The sequence below is a fragment of the Capra hircus genome, chromosome 1 (genome assembly GCF_001704415.2).
Source record: "Capra hircus breed San Clemente chromosome 1, ASM170441v1, whole genome shotgun sequence".
Taxonomy (NCBI): domain Eukaryota; kingdom Metazoa; phylum Chordata; class Mammalia; order Artiodactyla; family Bovidae; genus Capra; species Capra hircus.
Window position 1 is genome coordinate 52,988,448 of NC_030808.1, and position 21,975 is coordinate 53,010,422.

Sequence of the window (21,975 nt, forward strand, 5' to 3'; positions counted from 1 at the left end):
TCCTGGATTCTTTACCATTGAGCCACATGAGAAGCCCCACAGGATGATTACCCAACCAAAATTTTCTATCTCTACATGACACCATGCTCCTATTTGGCTCATATCGTGCAATGCATATGTTTGGGTGTAAGCAAAGGTCAAGGGAGAGAGCTTTGGCTCCCTGAAGGGAAAAGTTGCACAAATTTTAACTATAGGTGATAATTCTAGCATACACGTTAAAAAAGAAGAATGAGCAGACTTTAAGCTGAGCTGGTCCTCTCTGACAAGCTGCTTGTTTAGCTCAGGGCCACCTATCTCGATTAATCAAATGTAAATGGCTAGGAAATCCATGAGGCTGCAACTGCCTCAGGTACTTACCACTGCCTCGATTTGCTGCTTGTAACTTTGTACTTTTAGCTGAAGATTATCCATCAGAGTCTGCATCCTGCTCATATTTTTCTTATCTTCCTCTACCTGCAAAGTACAGGTTTGTATGTGAAGGTGATTTGAAGGATCCAGCAGTTTGCACTGGGTGTAGCCTCACATGAGGAAATGAGAGTAAGGAAAATTTATTAAAGACCGTATGTAGAGCCATGATTTGAAAAATGAGTTTAACTCTATTCATCCCAAGGTCCAACAAATTAATAAACACAGCTCAGAGCAATGACACAGAACTCCCAGCCTCTGTTAAAATGGAAGTTAAAGCCACTAGTTTCAATTTGGTCTTCAGCCTGCCCAGCCCAGCCAAGCCACACCTGCCTGTGGTTTCTCAGTGCCCACCTGCAGCCCCCCATCAAACCAATTCTTTCCTTGAACTTTCTAACTGACCCTTGGCTTTAGGTAATGGAACTGTTAGGGGAAGCACACTGATTGAAACCGCCCACCCTGGCCAGGCACCATAGTAACTATTTACATGAGTTGTTTTATGACAAGAGATCCTGATAAGGAATACGGAATAAGCCACCACCAACCGGAAGAGTTTGGGAAAGGTCGAAAGGAGACACCGCATGTCCGTCTACTTGCCAGAATCCCTCTTGCTAGCATCCATCTTGGCTGAGCGATGTGTGCGCCACCAGGAAAGACTCAGAATGATTGGCCAAAGACCACATGGAAACTAATCCCATCACCATAAAACCCAAGACTGCAAGCCATGTGGCAGAGCAGTTCTCCTGGGTTCCCTTACCCTACTGCTCTCCACCCGGGTGCCCTTTCCCAATAAAATCTCTTGCTTTGTCAGCACGTGTCTCCTCAGACAATTCATTTCTGATTGTTAGACAAGAACCCAGTTTCAGGCCCTGGAAGGGGTCCCCCTTCCTGCAACAGAACTATAAGAAAGACTAAGTTTACTGGAATTGTGGAGTGGGCATTAGCAGAGAGAGAAAAATTCCATAAGCTATGGGGACCCTGTTTTGTGTGTTCTTATTGCTTCCTTTGAAATCCGGGCTTGGGCTGGGAAAAGGAAATCCAGTGAGATAGTGTTTTTCAACCATGCTCTGTGATGTCCTGGGTATTCTGAGGAGGAAGGAGGGAAGAGACAGATGTCCTGGGTATTCTGAGGAGGAAAGAGGGAAGAGACAGACATGCAGGAAGGCTCTGCATACCACCCCCTTTACCACACCCTTTTAACTAGAGTACTTCCACTTTGGAGCTGTTGAACTGCCCTGAAGGAGAGTATTTAGACTAATGGTTGAGATGAATGATTTAACCAAGACAAACACCTACTGCTCAAACATTTTTCCTAGCTCCATCTTGCTTATCCCATCAAGTATCAACTTTTTTGGTGGCTTTCATAGTTTCCCCACTTATCTCCCTCAGCCCCCCATAAACAACCTTCACTCCAACCAGGCTCATCTCCTATGCCCCTATAGTTCTCCTGCTTGTTCCCTCCTTGCTAGGTTTAATGTTTAGCTCCCAGACACAGCACAGAGGCAGCAGCCAGAAATGCTCAGTTTCCTTGAAAGAGACCTATTTGCTTATCTTAGTAGCTGCGGCCCAAGGGGGCAGTCTTCTAATTTAACACACATCTCTGGAGACCAGGGAGTCTGGTGGCACCATCTTCATACACTCCGCCTCACTCTAGGTTTCTGGTATCTCTTGGAAAGGAGCACATGTTTGGGGGCCCAGCTTTCATGGCTGCCACCCAGGGTACATCCCTTGCAAGCTTGGCTCTGGTGGTCAGCAGAACTTACATTCATGGGGTCCTACAGGACTGCAACAGTTTTTAACCTCCTCCCCTCAGCTTTGGCAGAAGACTGAAGTGCCTGGGAAAGCCAGTGGGTGCCATCTTCATATGCCCCACATAGGCTACCAGTATCTCTGAGAAAGGAGCTTCTGCACAGGCCTGGTGTACTGACTTTTATAGCTGATGTCCAGAGGATAAATTTCTTACTCTGTCTCTGGGCTTGTGTTCAAGCAAGGGCTTGTGTGCACAAGTTCAATGAGATGATAGCAAACAGAGAAAGAGTTCTTAACTGCATAGCACATCATTCCCTGAAAGAGGTGTATTTGCATACTTTAAAAGCCCCTGCCTAAGGGTCTGGCCTCCAGTCAGCCCTGCATCTAAGTACTGACTGAGATCCTCCCCTTTGCAATATTATAGACAGTTTTTGAACTAAGAGCCCTAAGAACAAAGAAGGCTGCTTGGACAGTCACAAAGATTTCAGAGACAACTAACAGCTAGGGTAGATTGAACAATAAACATCTTCTCTTACATGAGACTATTCATTTAAGATTGGGAGAGTTGTTTTATCTAATGGATAAACAATAACACAGATCAAAAGTTGAAGAAACAAAGTAATATGCTCCAAATGAAGGAATAAGATAAAACCCCAGAAAAGGATAAAGGTAGATGATTTACCTGATAAAAGGTTCAAAATAATGGTCATGAATCTGCTCACCAAGCTCAGGAGAACGATGCATGAACAAAGTGAAAATTTCAACAAAAAATATAAAAAAGTACCAAGCAGAAATCACAGAGATAAATATCTGAACAAAAATTCCAATACAGGCATTCAACAGTACACTAGATGAAGTAGAAGAAAGGCTCAGTGAACTCAAGACAAGGCAGCGGAATTCATCCCATAAAAGTAGGGGTGAGGGTGGGAAATGAGTAAATACAGCTTAAAGGACTTATGGAATAACATCAAGTGGACCAGCATTTGGATTACAAGGGTCTCAGAAGAGAAAGAGGCAGAAAAGTAAATTTTTAGGATACAAAATCATTATACAAAAATAAGTTGTGTTTCTGTATACTAATATAAACTATCAGAAATTGAGAAAACAAACCCATTTATAATTGCATTGAAAAGAATAAAATACTTAGGAATAAATTTAACCAAGGAGGGAAGGTGGAAAACTTGCACACTGAAAGCTATATGTGTGTGGTGGCCCAGGGATGAAAGAGAGAGAACCAAGGAGAGTCTTGGAATGCAGGAATGGAAAAACCAGACCCTTATGGTCCTTCCCTCCCCCATGTTGTAACTATTAATGGAAACAGTATAACTTGTCTCCCCTCCTACCCCATGCTGCTGCTGCTAAGTCGCTCCAGTCGTGTCCGACTCTGTGCGACCCCATAGATGGCAGCCCACCTGGCTCCCCCATCCCTGGGATTCTCCAGGCAAGAATACTGGAGTGGGTTGCCATTTCCTTCTCCAATGCATGAAAGTGAAAGTGAAGTCGCTCAGTCGTGTCCGACTCTTTGCGACCCCATGAATCGCAGCACGCCAGGTCACCCTGTCCATCACCAACTCCCAGAGTTCACTCAAACTCATGTCCATCAAGTCGGTGTTTCAAGGGCCCCAATATAAGTGAAAGTGAAAGTCACTCAGTCGTGTACGACTCTTTGCGACCCCATGGACTGTTCTGTCCATGGAAATCTCCAGGCCAGAATACTGGAGTGGGTAGCCTTTCCCTTCTCCAGGGGATCTTCCTGACCCAGGAATCAAACCAAGGTCTCCTGCATTGCAGGCAGATTCTTTACCAACTGAGCTATCAAGGAAGCCCCCCAAAGGGAGGCTAGCCCTCCCACAGGGAGGAAGTATTTGCCTTCCTCTTACTCCCACCCAGTATTTGTGCCCCATCCAATCAGCAAATGAGCCACAAGACCCCAGTCCCACTCCTTGTACCCTGGGTATAAAAGTGGTCTAAGGACCCCTGTTCAACGTCAGTTTTCCCTTGAGCTGGCCCGCTGTTCCAACAGTGTCTCCCACTCTAATAAACTTTATTTCCCTCTCATTTTGTCTTATGTCTGGAAATTCTTTTCCAACCTGCACCCAGAACACGACAGTACAGCACTGATGAAAGAAACTGAAGAAGACACAAATCGGTGGAAAGCTATTTTGTGCTTGTGGTTTGGAAGAATTAATGTTAAAATGTCCATACTACCCTAAACAATCTACAAAGTCAATGCATTCACTATCATTTTTCAAAAAAATAGAATGGAACCACAAAAGGCCCTGAGTAGTCAGAATAATCTTGAGGAAGAAGAACAAAGCTGAAGACATCTTGCTTTCTGATTTCAAACATATTACAAAGGTACAGTCAGTGAAACAGTATATATTGGAATAAAAATGGACATGCAGATCAACTGAACGGAATAAAGAGCCCAGATATATATACATGGCCAATTAATGCCAAGGAGCTAGAATATATAATGGGGAAAAGACAGCTAGTTCTTCAATAAGGTGTGTTGGGAAAACTGGGCAACCACAAGCCAAAAAGGACATTTAACCACTATCTTATACCATACATAAACGTGAACTCAAAATGGGGATCAAAACTTGAATCTAAGACCTGAAACCATAAAACTCCTAGCAGACAACACAGAAGGTAAGTACCATAACATTGGTCTTGATGAATTTTTTTTGACACCGAAAGCAAAGGCAGTAGAAGTAAAAATAAATCCGTGAGGCTTTCTCTGCCTGAGGCTGCTTGCTCTCCCCTTTATCTTTCCCAGGTGTTGCCTCCCATAAATCTCTTATACTTCTGACTCCACCCTGTCATCTGGTTCCCGGAGAGCCCACCTGAGACCAGCTTTTTTTTTTCTTATCCCTTGAAATGAAGATGCTTTATCCATATTTAGATTACTAAGGATTAAATAACACCCACACACAGGTCCCTGAATATAGGAGGTAGACAAATGTAAAGTACAGCAGGTCAATAGAGGGTGGTGGTGGGGAAGAAAACTGTCTTTACCTCCTGTAAATAACATAGGTTCCTAATCCTATGTCCTGCTTTATAGCATACATTTCTAGACACTGGAGAGAGGAAAACAGGATGAATTTCCAAATGCTGGAGGGACATATGAGGGGAGATAAATTCTCAGTGGGGGACTGGCCTTAAAACTCCTGTGGATGAAGTGACACTTGGTTCCCTTTTCCAATGCAGTATGATTTTCCAAGAGGAATTTTTCCTAGGAAAGAAAAACCCTATTTATATCCCTTTCAAAATGACATTTTATAATGGCACCTATGATGTACTATCACAAAACACCCTGCCCCACGGTCCTGATGGTTATTTTGATGTTAAAGGAGAACAGATTGAATTGACTCAACATCTACCTTGAATATTTCAAAACCAGGTACTGATATCAAGGAATATGGAGGGCTCTCTAATGTCTCTTTAAAGTGACAGGGTCTAGCCTGTTATCTTGTAATAAAAGGTACTCAATAGGTGTTACCTGAGTTGATGGCAGAAAATCATTGCATAATTGAATAGATACACTCTAAGCATTGTGCAGACACTTGGAAGAAATTAAAAAATACACTTCCATGCTAGTACAAGGGGAAGACAGATTATTGCTAGAAAGAAACAAAGATAAAAGCACAATAGAATGAGACTGTATTCCTTGGGACAATGAAGAAAGTATAGCTTTCGTGGATTGTTGTATAATGAACCTGTTTACAGAAGAAAACTGCAAGAATAACCCATAGGAAAATAAAAAGAAAAAAGCAGACATAATTAACAAGCAGCATTTTGCTTCCTCATGTTTTCTTATCCTTGCTCAAAAGAAGCATAGAATAGCACATCATTCACGTTTCCCAGGTGTTTACTTCCTCCACCACACATACCATGAGTGCAGTCCCCAGTGGTTTTCACTATAATACCTAGCATGGTCTAAAGAAGTGTCAGACTAATTCGCCTTAGGAAAGAACTACTTATTCAGCAAAGAAGAACTGTACAAATAGCTCATTTCATCTTAATTAGCCCAAGATGGTGCTTCTGAAGCACTCTGCTGTCTTAACAATACCATCCTTCCTACTGCAACGAAGGAACACTTTGAGGTCTCTGACACCAACTCAGCCTCGGGGGCCACTATCAGGACTGGCAGATCTCGCTTGAGTGCTAAGTTGCTGTAAAGTGGGCACCTAGGGTGAGTTTGCCTTTTCACTGGAACAAGCTATATTGTGTGGCAGAGAGAGCTAGAGAGTAACCATTGGCATCTGTATTTAACTGAAACACACGCATCTGCTCTGTGCCAGGAAGGTGCTGGGCCCAGAGGAATGAGCAAGACATGTGCTATTGTGAGATATCTGGTTTTCTCTGTTTGAAGAAAAGGTAAGACAAGCTGGAAAATGAAAACACAAGTGAAGAAGTAGATTGCTACACTGGCAATGCATTAGTTACTGGTAACAAGTTTGCCCACTTCTTTTCAATTATTTGCTTAGACATGAAAACAGTCAGAAAGCTGCAGGGGGCCTCTCAGCATTTGCTGTATTTCCACCTGGCACCAACACCAGATAGAGTCCTCGGTGGCCTGGAGTGTGTGAGACCAGAAAACAAGAGTGGAAACGTCCCCTGCTCCAATTTAGCTAGCGTCTCATGCAACCTGCTGGCTAAGTCGCCACCCCAGTCTCCGCCAGTCACTTCATTTACACATTGTTCTCACTCAGCCTCTCACAGGAAGGCATCTTTCCAAAAGTGCTGCAGACATTACATGAGAAAAAACAAGGATGGTATAAATAGCTCTTCGCTTCTAATTGCAACTTGTCACTCACATTGTGCTTCCTGAGAGCTCTAAAGAGGGACCAACCCAAATCAGTAATAGCAGAGGAAGCTCTGGAAGGGCAAGTTGGTGTCTCCTGCTGAGGGAGAGGAAGGATGGAGAGAGAACTAGAGGAGTCCTAGGGGGTGGTTTCAGGCTTGAAGGAGCACATCCGCCTGAGGTAGGGTGCAGCCAGGCAAGCAGGGAGCGGCTTCTCAGAGTACCTGACGGGTCAGCTCCTTGATGCACCGCTCAAGCCTGTGGGCTCCCCTCTGGGCCTCCAAGTTACGTCGGACTTCACTCTCCAGTTCAGCCTCCAGTTCACGAACCTGCAAGCAAACCATGGTCTCAGATGACAGGTGGACAGCCAGCAAGCCAGGAGGGTATTGCAGTGGCCAACTGACACCATCACTTGGAACAGAGTGACACCATCAAGGGAAGATGTGTTTACTCTGGTTCCCGTAGTGGTGGAACAGAACAAGCTGTCTGGTAAAACTGCCTGGCCAAGTGAGCTGGTCGAACTAGGTGAGCTCATAAAAGGACTGTTTAGACTCTGAAGGATGTGAAAGGCTAATCCATGCAGAGAAGATAAGTATGCCCTCTTGGATTACAACAGTACATACACATGTGCGTATTAGAAAGTACGTAAGTATATATAGAGAATAAGCTATATATAGCTCTCTTTAAGGATTCAGCCAATATACTGCCTCATCATTCTCCATGTTCAGCTGTTTCTCTAAAGAAACCAGACCCTGAGTCTATGTCACACATGTCACCTACAGCCCTGCTAGGTGGGAGAGCTGTAGTACAGATGAGCAGCTGGCCTGTAGCCTTATAGAATTACACGATCAAGGTTAACATAGCATTCATTCAATGAATATGATGCCTCCTGTGCACCAGGGATACAGCAGGGAACAAAACACAAAAACCTCTCCCCTCTATAAGCATCCATTCTAATGCATGAAACACAAAGCAAAGTAAAATATAGATTATGTTAGATGGTGATAAGTGGAATGGAGAGAAATAAAGCAGGACACGGAGTAGGGGGTTGATAAGGAAGGGTGTCTTTCACACAATTTTGCAGTCAAACCAACTAAACAAGGTCCATTCAGAAGGCCTAACTTTCATCTCTGTGTTTTCCTCCTATGCATAGTGGCTTTTATTCAGTCATTCTGTCCTGTCCGACTCTTTGCAACCCCATGGACTGCAGCACGCCAAGGCCTCCCTGTCCATCACCAACTCCCAGAATTTACTCAAATTCATGTCCATTGAGCTGGTGATGCCATCTAACTAGCGCATTCTCTGTCATCCCCTTCTCCTCCCACCTTCAATCTTTCCCTGCATCAGGGTCTTTTCAGATGAGTCAGTTATTCACATCAGGTGGCCAAAGTATTGGAATTTCAGCTTCAGCATCAGTCCTTCCAACGAATATTTAAGACTGATTTCCTTTAGGATGAACTGGCTGGACCTCCTTGTAGCCCAAGGGACTAGTGGCTTTTATGAGTCTTCATTTTATCCTGCCACCAATTCTTTTTGAAAATATACGCAGATGTGTACATGTCTTCATATTTTCCCTCTTTCTTGCACAGAAGGTTATATACTCTCCACACTGCCTCTGCCTTTATTATCATTATACTACTAGGCATGAACTCCAGGACATCACAACGCTCTTCCTCACTCCTTTTTAATCAGTATGATTATACTGTCAATGTGTATTGGTATTCCATTATATAGATATATCATAAATGTGCAATAGCAATACTTTCTCAGAGGCCCTTCTGAGGCATGAAAATCCCAGTCAAATATTCTTTCCATCCTTATAGCATCTGTCACATGACCAGTAAATTGTCACTGAAATTGATTCAATAATTTAAAAAATCCTATTTTCAAGATAGGTCTTTCTAGTCTTCCTGTCTTGAAGCTCCCTGAAGGCAGGTACTACATCAATTCTGTCAGTCCTCACTATATCTGCACTAAAGTCTTTTTGGTCCTTGATTTACTTGTTTCCCTCTGCTTTCTCTGGCTGTTAGGATATGGGCATTCTCCATAGAGCAGATAGTGGGAGCAAAGGCAGGGAATCAAGACTGTGAGAGAATGTTTGGAAACAGTGGGTCCCCTGGCTATGGGGAGCCTAGTGCCAGGGCGGGTGAAGCTGGGGGAGATACATTCTACTAAGCAGGAAGGCAGGTTTCACCCACTCCAAGAAGAGTCCTGTTTAGTGGCCCAAAGTCAAGAAGAATGAATGAATATACTGAGATCTGACACTCTCAGATGACTGCAAATGCTACAAGCCCAAGTGAAGTGGGAGGCAGGACTATCTGAGTGATATCCCAAGACATAAGGCTTTGAACTGGGAGTTGTCAAGACCCCACGATTACACAGGCAAACTCCTACCCTGGATTCTAGTTTTTGGATTTGCTTTCTGTTCCCCATTATGGCCGTCTGCTCAGCATCATTCAACCTCTCTTGTAAGTCTTTAATTGTCTGCTCCATGTTCTTTCTCATCCTTTCCAAGTGGGCATTAGTATCCTGCTCCTTCTTCAGTGCTTCTGACATGTCTGCTACCTAGAAGAGAAGGAAAGGGACCGAGATAATCTGGCAGCCAACAGAGCTGAACATTTTTGTCCCTAGTCTTCAGTTCCTGATGTGACTAAAGGCCATGCCTCACCTCTGTACTTCATCTCTTCCCACCATGCTCTCCCTAACCTCTGTGGTCCTCGAGTTTGGTGACCATAAGGCAATCAAGATAGCAGCAGCTACTGGAGATCAGGGTGATGGGTGGTGGAAACAGACCAGAGATGAAACACCATGTGAACATTACTACACAATATCTCTATTCAAAGAAAGATGACCAGCTGAGGGCAGAGTTTTTAACTCAGTAAAGCAACAGGACATGTCCTGTGGCAGCATGCACCAGGAAAAGTGTGGTGTGCCCAGGAGAATCTTTTTCACATCTCACTTCTGTAATCCTATGACTTGCAACTGCAAACAAGCTTAGGCTCTAGGAATTTGGCAGCAACTGATGCTCTCGGTGCCAATAATCTGGCACAAAGATGGTTAATTCTTGCAAAGCCCGCTCTCGGCTTTGATCATGTATACAGGGGCTTGGTGTCTTGCTGCCATTATTAAGAACTGTTTCATGAATCTCTCAGTGCCTTTAATGTAAGAAAACTGCCCTCTCAGCCAAAGTTTCTCTGTCTATCAGGTTACCAACCATCTGCATAATTCAAGTGTGAGACGTCTGTGCAGATGGTGAGGGCAAAGAATAAATTATGAAGGTAACTCTAGGTTTTGCTATGTGGGGCTGGAGCTCAGAGCTGAACTACTGGAGAATTAAGGCAGGGGAAGAGGTAGTGAGTTCATTTTTCAACATTGTCAAGAAGATCTTTTAAAGGTGAAGTTATGCAGATAGAATCTTCCTAACGTGTGACTGCATACATTTACCAAGCAGGAGCAAAAAGCTCTTTTTTCCCCACTTCTGTGTAGATTTTCATAAATGTTTGAAATGAGCATATTATTTTTTCTTGGCCAAACACTTTCAAGCTTTCTCACATGTCTTTTCCATCAGAAAGCAGAGTATCCGCGTTGATACAAAATGGCTGAATGCTAGGCATGCTTTCCCCATTCTTCTGGATTCTACAGTGACCTAGAGCTAGGATTTGGTGCAAGAGTTTTAACTACCCAAGTGCTTGATGATTCAGACAGATACAGACATAAGTTTTCCCCTTCTTTTGAATTTTAAAATGACTAATGTAAAACCTAACTGAATACCTTATCTCTTCGGCTCCCATATACTAGTTAGCAAGAGGATCAGCTTTCATTCTCAGGGCAAGCTCTGGGCTGCTCCATGTGTTTGTGCATCCGACGTACTGTGCAGAAGCACCTGATGGGGAAGCGGTGAGTGGAGGGTGCAATCAAGTCCAAGCTCTGCTCAGCAGATGCTGGGTGCTGCAAGGCTGGGGCCTTGACGCACAGACTTTTCTCCCACCTCCCTCCGTCCATGGCCTTTTTTTTTTTTTTTTTTTTTTTTGAGTACTGTCATCTGTTTGTCATGCCTTTTGAGAGAAATCTGCATCTATCCACAGTGCGTGTCCAGAGGGTATCCCTTTTCAGTGCCCACATAGGTACAGTCAAGGCTGGCAGTCAACCCTGAGCTTAGTCTCATTCAGGAAAAGTATACCCATCAACAACTTTAAACTTGCAGATAAGGAAGGTACACCAATCCTGAAGGTCTTCCTAACCAACCTGATTCTGTTATTGAAGCAGCAGTATGGGCTGTAAAAAAATAAGTGAAATAAGCATTTTTGCCAGATCATCATCATGAAGCCATTACAGGCCCCAGGAAAAATAGCTATGGGTAAGGAAACATAAGAATTGTTTCTAGACACTAGATATATTGATTCACAAGTGGAAAGTGGTTTGACTATCTTAAAAAGTCTCTTGCTTTCAGAAGATTTTGCTTATGGTGATTCAGCTGCTTCTTTCCCTTGTGTGGTTTGGGTGGAAGGGAGGAGCCGATTGGCCTAATTTCCAAAGTGGGGGCAGAGAGGCAGAGGGGTCAGTTAACCTCCCCTCTGGCGGTATGGAGAATCAGTGGAATCCCTTCTGGCTGCACCCTTGCCCCTGCCCCTTGGCTACTGCTCCTGTCAGCTCTGGAAGACAGGAGTGAGCATGCAGTTATGGGCCCACCTCGGTGGCTGCCTTCTTGGCCTTCTCTTCCGCATTTTGACACCCCTGCATCGCCTCCTCAGTTTCCTTCTGCATCCTGGCTACATCCACCTCCAGTTTCTTCTTCTGGCCGAGGAGACTCGTGTTCTAAGGAAAAGCAGCATCCTCATTAGGCAAGTTGAGATCAGTGGTGAAACGAAAGCTGGTCTGTTCAGGACATGCAATGGGAGGGGCTCTGGCCAGGAGGTCATTTTCCTCTAGGCAGCCTTACTCAGTGAAGCAGCACTTCCAGGGCCAGGAGACCACATTAGACCGAATGCATGGGATTTCATCTATGAGTGGTCCACTACTGGGGAGACGGCAGCCCGAATCCGAAAGGAGCAGTGGATCCAGACAACCTACGAGTCCCAAACACGTGTTTGGTTTTCCCCTTGTTGAGGAGTATGTTTCTCTGCCTTTTGCTCTTTGATGTGGAAAGCAGCAAGTGTCCCAGAGTAGAAGTCAGGGTCAAAAGCAGACATCTGAAAAGCAGGGGTCTGGGAAATAAAAATGAGCTTCCTGCATGCTGCTCCAGGGGGAAAAATCTTTCTCATCATCGACCTCCATTTCTATCAATTCTGCACTGATACAGGCGGTGGGAAAAGCAATTCTGATGAGCCTCACCCCCCAGCCCTTAGAAAGCTCCATCACACGGGAGGGTTACATGTGTTCTTTGGCTGGTGCTGCCCTAATTCTTTCCTTCCTGGGTTGTGACATTAGAAACTGAAACTCCTTTTTGGTCCGTGTTTGTAGCACAGCTTTTCTGAGGGTGTGAAAGCTTAGCAGAGAGAATGTATTTAAAAGGCATCGCCTTCCTATTTTTAATTTCTCTTCTGTTTGTTCACTTTTCCTCTGGCTAGTGCCTCTCTCAGTGACAAGATTAAACCTGGAGAACAGGAAGAGAGATATTCCAGCCTCACAGGTTCTGTCCTGCTTCCTCAATGGCAGGAAGCATCTTTGTCAAGGTTGCTATCCTCAGTCCTCATCAAGAGACAGGCTCTGTGTGCCCAGGGACTCCTGCTGCCAGGGGTGTAGCCTGGGGGGTGGTGGGGGTGAGGGCATTTCCTGGAGTTTGTTGGGATGCTCACTGCACAAAACTCCATAGAAACTCTTTGTAAAGAAAGGTACAAGTGTAAATCTTGATTCATTTACACACAGAATCACTTAAAATCCACTAGGGAGTTGATGGTTAAAGTATTTTCAAGCTAAATGATTGGTTCTCTTTGGGAAGCAGAGGGTGAGGGAGTACTGTGAAGGGCAAGCTAGATGGTCACAGCTCAGGTTTGCAAAAGGACACGTAATCAGACAGGGATAACTTTGGCCTCATATGTCTGGTCTAGGTTAGAGGTCTATAAAATGCTCACTATACATCAATCAGAAGATAGCTGGTGTTCCCGGAATTGCAAGGGGTCCTACTTGCCCAAGGTAGGACCTCACAAGGACAGGAGCCCTTGTGAGCCACAGATCACCTAGATCAGAACTGCACCAAGGGTAGTTTCTGAACTGGCAGTGTCACCTGAAAACTCGCTTGATTCCTCTTATAGCAGAGATTCTGCAGTGGGTCTGGGGTGAGGCCTGAGAATGTACATTTTTGTGTTATTTGCTCTTATACACATAAAGTTTCAGAAACTCTGCTCTGGAGATCTAGTCTCTGTGGCCTAATTTTCTTTTCGTTGTTTTTCAGATCGATCTCCTCCTCTCTGTCTGCTTTTGCTCTGGTTGATGTCCTCGTCTCTCTCTAGGCTAGTGCTTTGTCATCATATGGAGACCCACTGGTGTATCATCAGTTATAACCATGCATGGCAAATGATTTGTTACCAATAGCTATTAAGTACTACAGATTTACTTTTTAAAAATTCAATATTCTACTTTATAACACTTCTACTCATTTTATTTATTTAAGCTTTCCTGAGAGAGAAAGAAAATACTGAAGTGAGTTAGCCTGTCAGGAATTATGCAGAGCCTATAGCCTGTTTTATACACGTGGTATCCTAATAGGATCGTGCCATGCACATGGACACAAAGTCAGACTGTAGGCACAAACTAAATGCAGTGCCTTCCAGCTGGTGCATCTTTGGCTTATACTTCCTTTTATCCAGTGTTTTTCAGTTACAGTTGGCATTCCGGGAGGGGTGATTCTTTGTGATAGCGAATTACCTGTATTTTGCAGGAGCATTAGTATCTTTGGAACATGCCTACTAAATGTCAGTGGCACTTCCCAGTCACTATGGCAACCACAATGATCCTACTTCTAAATAGCCCCGAGCATGGCACATCTGCCCCTAGCTGCATGAATCCATCCTTCACAACAATCATCAGAGTAAACTTCTGAATATGCAAACCTAATAACTTTGCTCCCAGTTACTCACAATTCTTCAGCAGACTTCAAACTTCATCCGTTTCAAAATCAAGTCCCTGGGGACCTGGGTCTGTCCGCCTCTCCCTTAGCATCAATTCGGCTGATTTCTCCCACCCCGCCCCCACCGTATGCTGCAGTAAATATATCAATTTTTCTTAACGTCCTAAATCCCCTCCTCTCCTCATGCCTCTGCCCTTGACTCTTCTCTCCACTTGGCTGACTTCTTACGTGTCCTTCACAGCTCGGATCAAGCCGACTGTGCACCCGCTGCAGGGTAGGACCGTCAGGGAAGGCTTTCCATAGCGCTGTCCTTGCTCTGGCACTCTACTCCTGGCAGTGTGCTGCAGCTCGTTTACTTGGATCGTCACGTCTTTAGGATGATGGAGATACTCTGCATCTATCTGCATCTATCTTGCCCAGTGGCTCAGTGGTTAAGAATCCACCTGACAATGCAGGAGACCCGGATTTGATCCCAGGTCAGGAAGATCCCCTGGAGAAGAGAATGGCTACCCACTCCAGTATTCTTACTGGGAAAATCCCATGGACAGAGAGGAGCCTGGTGGGCTACAGTCCATGGGGTCGCCAGAGAGTCAGACATGACTGAGCGACTAAACAACAATACCATGTACACCTGTCTGGGTTATGGTAGATGCACTAAAAATGTTTACTGAATGACCCATTTACTATATGCATTTGTCTAACCATTATGGTTTCTCCTGATTCCACAAGAATAGTAAAAATTCTAAAAATTCTTGTTTTGTGTCACTTACATAACCTTCCATGAGAAGCCAGACTCCTGACAATTCACTATAACTGTCAGCAGCCACGCAGAATTGTTTGAAATCTCTTGGCTCTTAGGCAGCTCTTTTTTTTTTTTTTTTCCTGAATCCTGGGATTCTCAGGGAACACATGCCATAGAGGGAACAGGATAAACAGGCAAATGACTCTGGAACACTAGTGAATGGCTCCCCCCCAGCCCCCGCTCTCTCTTCCCAGCATCCTAGCTGTGAGTGTCCTGACAGTTCATTCTTCTCATAGGGCTTGATGTTATGGGTCAAATTGTGCCCCTCCAAACAAGAAACATAGGTTGAAGTCCTAACCACCAGTTCTCAGAATGTGACCTTGGAAACAGGTTCCTTACAGAGGCAGTCAAGTTAAAATGAGGTCAGTCATGTCCAACTCTTTGTGACCCCACGCACTGTAGCCTACTAGGACCCTCTTCATGGGACTTTCCAGGCAAGAATACTGGAGTGGGTTGCTACACCCTCCTCCAGGAGATCTGACTGATGTCCTCATAAAAATTTGGAAATTTGGACAATGACAGATACAGAGAGAAAATGATGTTAAAACAGAGAAAATGCCATGTGAAGGCAGAGAATTGGCGTGATGCATCTACAAGCTAAGGAACGCCAAAGATAGCCAGTAAACCTCCAGAAGCTGGGAAAAGGCAAGGAAGGATTCCCCTACGAGGTTCACAGGGAGTGCTCCCTGCCAATGCCTTGATTTCAGACTTCCAGCCTTTAGAACTGTGAGAGGTTACATTTCTGTGGTTTTAAGCTCCTCAGTTTGTAGACTGTGTTGCTGCAGCCCTAGGGAACCCATGCATTTGGGGACGAATGAAGGATGCAGCCACCACTCTGCTGCCAAAGGCTCTCCCTGTCTCACCGGACACCTCCAAGGCTCCATGTGGCAAGTGCATATGGTTCAAGACCAAGGCTGACTATGGGGAAACTGCTGCCTCCAACCAGCTGATGTGGTTAATGGGGAGTTTATGGGTCCCACCTGGGCATGGAAAAGATTGATTTTTTCTGTAGCTTCCAGGAGCTCCTCTTCTGCCAGCCTGCGACTACGCTCTGTCTGCTCCTGCAAGGACCTTAGCTCCTCGACTTCAGCCTGGAGAAGAGCATTGCGCCGCTCGGCCACCGCCACCTGCTCCTTCAGCTCGCTGTTCAGGCATCTGCTGTCATCCACCTGCACCTGCAGTTCCTAGGAGAGAAAACTCCAGCCTGGGCATGGGTCCCTGGGAGTTCAATGGGACCTGAGTTTGTGTGTGCACACTCAACAAAGTTAAACATAACATAAACCAGTTAAACATAAGTACATATTAATATAAGCCAATTGAATGTAAGGTCTCCTGAAGGACTAGATTTGGTGTCCTCACTTTTATTATTGAACACAACCTGTTACTTGGTTTGCTCCCATAAGCAGAGGCGTCCCTGCTTCATCCCCATGTGACAATTGAAAATACCTTGATCTGGGTTTGGAGCTGGCCCAGGGACTTGGTGGCCTCTGATGCCTGCCGGCTGGCACAGCTAAGCTGGAGCTCCATCTCAGTGAGGTCTCCTTCCATGCTCCTCTTCAGCCGGGTGGCCTCAATTCTGCAACGAGCTTCAGAATCCAGACTCGACTGCAGGGAGTCAATAGCACACTGCTGCTTCCTCCTAATTTTGGAATAACATTCAGGGGGGAAATCATGCACCCAGGTTGAGAAAGGGTACCTTCTGTGTACACACAGCAGTTTAGGAATCAGGGAAAAACTTAAAATTCAATACAGATTCTGTGTAATTAACAAAATAAGTCTAAAAGGTCTTCATTTGGGAACCATGGAGGTTGAAGAGTTGATTAGATCAGTGAGCATTTGTACATCGTATCAGATCAACTGTTTTCCACGTCAACTCCCCAGAAAAATCAAGAAAATCACTAGTGGGCTTCGCTGGTGGCTCAGTGGTAAAGAAGTTGCCTGCCAATGCAGGAGACACGGGTTTGATCCCTGGTTTGGTAGGATCCCACATGCTGCAGAGCAACTAAGCCTGTGCACCACAATTGAGCCTGTGCTCGATAGCCCACTTGCCGCTTCTGCTGAAGCCCATGTGTCCTGGAGCCCATGCTCCACAACAAGAGAAGCCACCACAATGTGAAGCCTGCACACCACAAGTAGAGAGTAGCCCCCACTCACTGCAACTAGACAAAAGGCTGCACAGCAATGAAGACCCAGCATAGCCAAAAATAAAAATAAATAAAATTTAAAAGAGAAAAGCACTAGAATATTCTTGAGATTCTTGTGGGACAGACTTTGCCTTGTCTAATACCTCCTCAAAGACAGTCTAAGGCAAATATCTGGATTCTCTATAGTGGCTAAGAGTGAAGGGAGGATGCTCTTTCAGATGGGCATAATATTTAAACACTTTCAATGGTGAAACATGTTTGAAGACAGCAAGAAACAGTCATCCGGGTTGAAACAAGTCCTGCACCAGCAATCCTGCTCTAATGGCCTGTGACACCTAATTCTCCTAGAATAGCATGGTTATCTTTCTCTAGGAGTTTGGGAGTAAAACCAAGGATAGGCTGAGGAAACTAACTGCTGTGTGATATTGAATTTCTTCAACATGCCTTTATAACATCCATGCTGAAACCATTTTTGCAAAGTGCCAGAAGCTTACACAATAGATACGAGTTCAGGGAGACAAAGAAAAAATATGGGGAACCCAGAGAAATCATTTCCCAACCTTCTTGCAGAAAGTCTGGGACTGTGTTACTGAATTCTGACCAAAGGATATGGGCAAAAGTGTTTCCAAGCCTCACACACAAAAAGTTGTATAACTTTTTACTCATGATTCTGTGCTCTCTTCCCCATCAATGGCAAACCTGATGGCCACACATGAACTGTCTGGCATCAAAAGATGGAAGGAACCTGAGTTTTTGAATGACTTGGAAGAAAAGTGGCCCACTCTCCATCCTACCCAAAACTAGACTCTGACACAAAGTAAAAATACACTTTTAAGCCATTGAGACTGGGTGGTTGTGAGTCAGGACAATGTAACTGTTATAACTAACACAGGCCCTGTTAAGCTCACCCTATGAAGCAGGGCCTAATACTGGACAGATAAGACAAGACATACTCATAGAGTCTATCAGCCCAAATAGCAGACACATACTCATTTTGAGTCAGAATTAGGTTCCACACCGAGTTATTGCTGAGCCTGTGTTCTGAGCTCCGAGGCCAATCAGGAAGACACACAGCCTGCAGAGCAGTAAGAGTGTGGTCAGAGTTTTCAACTAGGTGACAGGTGGAGGTGCCACTTCTCATGACCACACTTCACCCCACTGATGGAGGGGGCATTCAGAAGTAATTATGCAAATGTATGAGAAAAAACTTCCTGGCCCCAGAGGCCAGAATTAGCACATCTCCTGGGCCTCCACATGCTGTGGTCAGCCTTTCCTGCCTGCGCTTAGGTCCTGGGCTTTTGTCTGGCTGCCAGAAGAGGATCCCACAGGGATGCCAGCATATAAAGTCACTAGAGACTATTATGACTGAATTGTGTCTCTCTCCCCACCCCAACCAAACTCATATCTTGAAGCCGTAAACCCCGGTACCTCAGAATGTGAGTGTATTTGAAGACAGGGCCTTTAAAGAGGTGATTAAGTTAAATGAAACCCTTAGGTGGTCCTAATCCAATCTGACTGACGCCTTTAGAAGGATAGGAAACGTGGACACAGAAACTTTAGGGATGAGTGTGCGCAGAGGAAAGAAAATGTGAGGATCCAGCAAACCAAGGAGAGAGGTCTCGGGGAACATCTCGATCTTGAACCTCCAACCCCCAGAAATGTGAGAAAATAAATTTCTGCTATTTAAGCCACCCAGTCTGTTTTGTTATGGCAGCCCTAGCCCACAAGTACTACAGGGACACACACTCAACATCACTGAGAGCTCTGTCTTACGTAAGGAAACTCATTTTTGCTGAACTGACTCTACTTATACAGGAACACTAAAGCATCACTAGGCTGGTGTCAAAATCCTCTGTACAGAGATATAATCTACTTAAGCAGACAAAATGGATGTTTCAACTGTACTTTTTCCACAGTTGTTTATGCAATTTCATGAGTACCTACAGACAAGTAGAAAGTGCTATGGTTTAAGAGGCTTCCATATAATACAGGCTTGGAGAATTGCCACTAAACAATCAGCACATTCCACGCAGAGTCAAGAAATCTTCCAAATGAAAACTCCTCAAGCACATTTATTTTTAAAGAAAAACGAAGCAGTCAAGACCAAGGCAATATGGTAAAAGATCCTTTTCTATTTTTCCCAAACTGTGAAATATAATTTGAGGAAAGAAAACAAATGCAAACAGAATCAGAATAAAAGCTTAAATTTTGAAAAAGCTAAGGATTTTAAACTGTCAATTCAATCAGTAATATTTTTCTCTTGCAACATTGCTCATCTATATCACAGAAATGAAAGATTTTCCTTAATTCTAATACATATGATTCAGTTTTAAAATGATTAACAAGATATTTCGCTAAGTGCCATGCCTGAGTTTGAGATCCTACATCTTGTAGTTGTGCTAAAATATTTTACTTAGACATGAGAAAAAACTTAAACATATTCTTCTGGAAGAGACTCAGACAATAAAAGAAATTAAGTTGGATAGTGCATGTAGATGAAGACCATGTGGCAAAGTTCAATATCACTAAGTTCAGAGGAGTGAACCATATGGAAGGAAAAGATGATGGATCATTACTTAGGAACCTGAGGTCACAGGCCAGGGGTGAGCTAACTATGGGCTCTGGGCCAAATTCGGCCATGTCATTTGATCTCTTATTATGGCTGCTTTCAAGCCATGGTTGCAGACTTGAGTAGCTGCAACTGAGACTCTATGGTCCACAAAGCCAAAAATATTTACCATCTGATGCCATAAATAAGAAGCTTGCCTAACCCTTCCATAGGTGATCAAAGCAAAGCAAACAAATGCATTTTGATAGCGTAGGGAATTTTGGTTCCTCACTCCCCAAAACTCCTTCCCCAGCACCTCTCTGGGTGTGTCTGGAGAGAGCAGAATGCATGCTGGGACACCCCAGTTTTGGTCCACTGAGAAGCCCCCACACATTTCAGCATTTTCATGAATACCGAGTTGGGAGGGTGATGTACTTAGCCAGTGGCCCTGGAAAATTCAGGACACACACCTAATTTATTTTCAACTCCGGCTGGGGCCTTGCAGCAGAGCCTGACTTAGATGGCAGTCACAGCCACCAGTTGGCCTTCAAGCTGGCCGTGGACATCACTCTTGCTTTCCTGGTAGAGGAGGGCGAGGATCAAAGCCCCTCCATCCATCAGTGACTGCATGATCACCTCTCTAACTCTAGCTCTGCTAATTACAACATTTGTAAGGAAACAAAAAAGCCGTATCGATTCATAAAAATTTGGGAAGCCCTATCTAGAATAGCAGGCATAGCATGTTGCCAACATGAAGTGCTCAATACTATGGAACAAGTGAAACATACAACGCACATACGAGCCACTCATTCTTTCACCCCAACAGGCTTCCAGCCCGGCTCATGCAGGATCAGCCCTCACCTAATGGAAGAACAGTTGGCTGGGAGGCAGAGTCAGTGAAGTGAATGAATTACCAGAGTTTGCAGCCCTACCAAGGTTTTTACCTTTGCCTCTGAGTCTCTCTCCTGTACTCCTGGTCCCTTCAGCATCCTGAGTCCTGTGTCCTATGCCTCCCTCAGTTTCTATGGAGCTATCCAAGGATTATGTGAAATGGGACCTTGAGCCTCATCTTTTCCTCAGGCAATATTTTCCTTGAGTTCTAGATTTTACCTGGCTTATCTCTGGTTGCTCAAAATCCCATGTTTTGCTAGTATTTCCCCCTGGTGTTCTCTTCCTTAAGATCCCTTTCTCTCCTAGCCCTGAAGTCAGATTAGACCCTCTGATTAAACTAAGGGTTTCTGATCCAATCTCCACTGGCATGGGGCATTCAGACAGAAAGGGTCTACAAGATACTTGTGATATTTTGTTAAGATATACTCATCTTTCCTTTACGGATGTACCTATTACAGTTATTATGAATCATTAACTAAAACTCATGAAGAGCTCACTCCTCCCTCCAGCCCGCCCTTCTTTTTTCAGCCCCTTGACAGCTCCTGCCTCAGCTTCAATTCTTTCTTCTCCCAGCCCTAGCTGTTTGGATCTCCAGCTTCCCTTGCACTTAAATTATTATAATTGGTGAACAGCTCTCTCTACGACATTCAGAGGTACCTGACAAGACGCAGACTCTCTGAGGACTCATTTTTTCTTAGCTGGGTTTATTAATAGGCACAGGTTTGACGTTACCTGAAACAAGTTTTTTTTTTTTTTTTTTTTTTTTTAATGGTACAAGGAGACATTCGTTTTTGTTCCTCGTGGAAGGAAGTAGGGCAAATATCAAGGTCCAATGTTTTTGCCCTTTATCAAAAAAGAGTCTTTTAGGCACAGCCTCTTAAGTAGACCAGATTTCATCCCCACCGTCCGTCCTATAGAGGAAAGTGCCGGTGAGTGAGAGCAAAGATAACTCAAAGCATACAGAAGACCAAATTTGGCTTGACACCCTCATTAAAAAGATGACCCCCATGGGAGTTTTGTCTGAAGATGGGCTATGGGGAACAGGCCAGTTTAACTGAACATGGTAACCTTTTCTCTTAATGGTTTAACAAACATGTTGAAAGCAAATTGTCAGTTGAACCTCAGACTCAAAAATGCTTTTCCTTGCTGACACATGGCACTGACTTAAGGGAACAGATCAGATGGATAATACAATCATAGCTAATTCCATGTGTTTATAATGGTGCCTTTGATCTATAGAGTGTGGAGTGCTTTGCCAACATCGGCTTACTGATCTTCTTGCCACCTTCTGTGACACGGATGGGGCTGCTTTCATCCCCTCACTTCACTGAGAAGCTAAGAAGTGAGATGTTTAAAATCATCAGCTTGTTATGATGAAGCTAAGAAAAGATCCTGCAACCCAGGATTCCTATTTAATTCAGTTTCCTGACTATTAAGACTCAGCTGCTTCAACAGGGATTCAATAAGCAGCTTAGCTCTTAGCTTCAGCCCCTCTCCAAACAAATGGCTACAGGTACAGTCATGGGGGAGGTGGAAACTTCTCTCTGATCTGACATTAATTTT

General features: G+C 44.3%; 1 protein-coding gene across 1 annotated transcript in view; it reads right to left on the reverse strand.

The window, feature by feature from the left end:
* Positions 1 to 21,975, reverse strand: part of MYH15 (myosin heavy chain 15) — a 139,306-nt gene that overhangs the window by 2,580 nt on the left and 114,751 nt on the right. Inside the window, exons 33-38 of the mRNA XM_018050029.1 lie at positions 16,276 to 16,468; positions 15,810 to 16,013; positions 11,651 to 11,776; positions 9,356 to 9,526; positions 7,186 to 7,290; positions 358 to 453 (exon numbers count right to left, since the gene is read on the reverse strand). Of these exons, the coding sequence (XP_017905518.1) occupies positions 358 to 453; positions 7,186 to 7,290; positions 9,356 to 9,526; positions 11,651 to 11,776; positions 15,810 to 16,013; positions 16,276 to 16,468 (895 nt within the window). The remainder of the gene's footprint in view (positions 1 to 357; positions 454 to 7,185; positions 7,291 to 9,355; positions 9,527 to 11,650; positions 11,777 to 15,809; positions 16,014 to 16,275; positions 16,469 to 21,975) is intronic.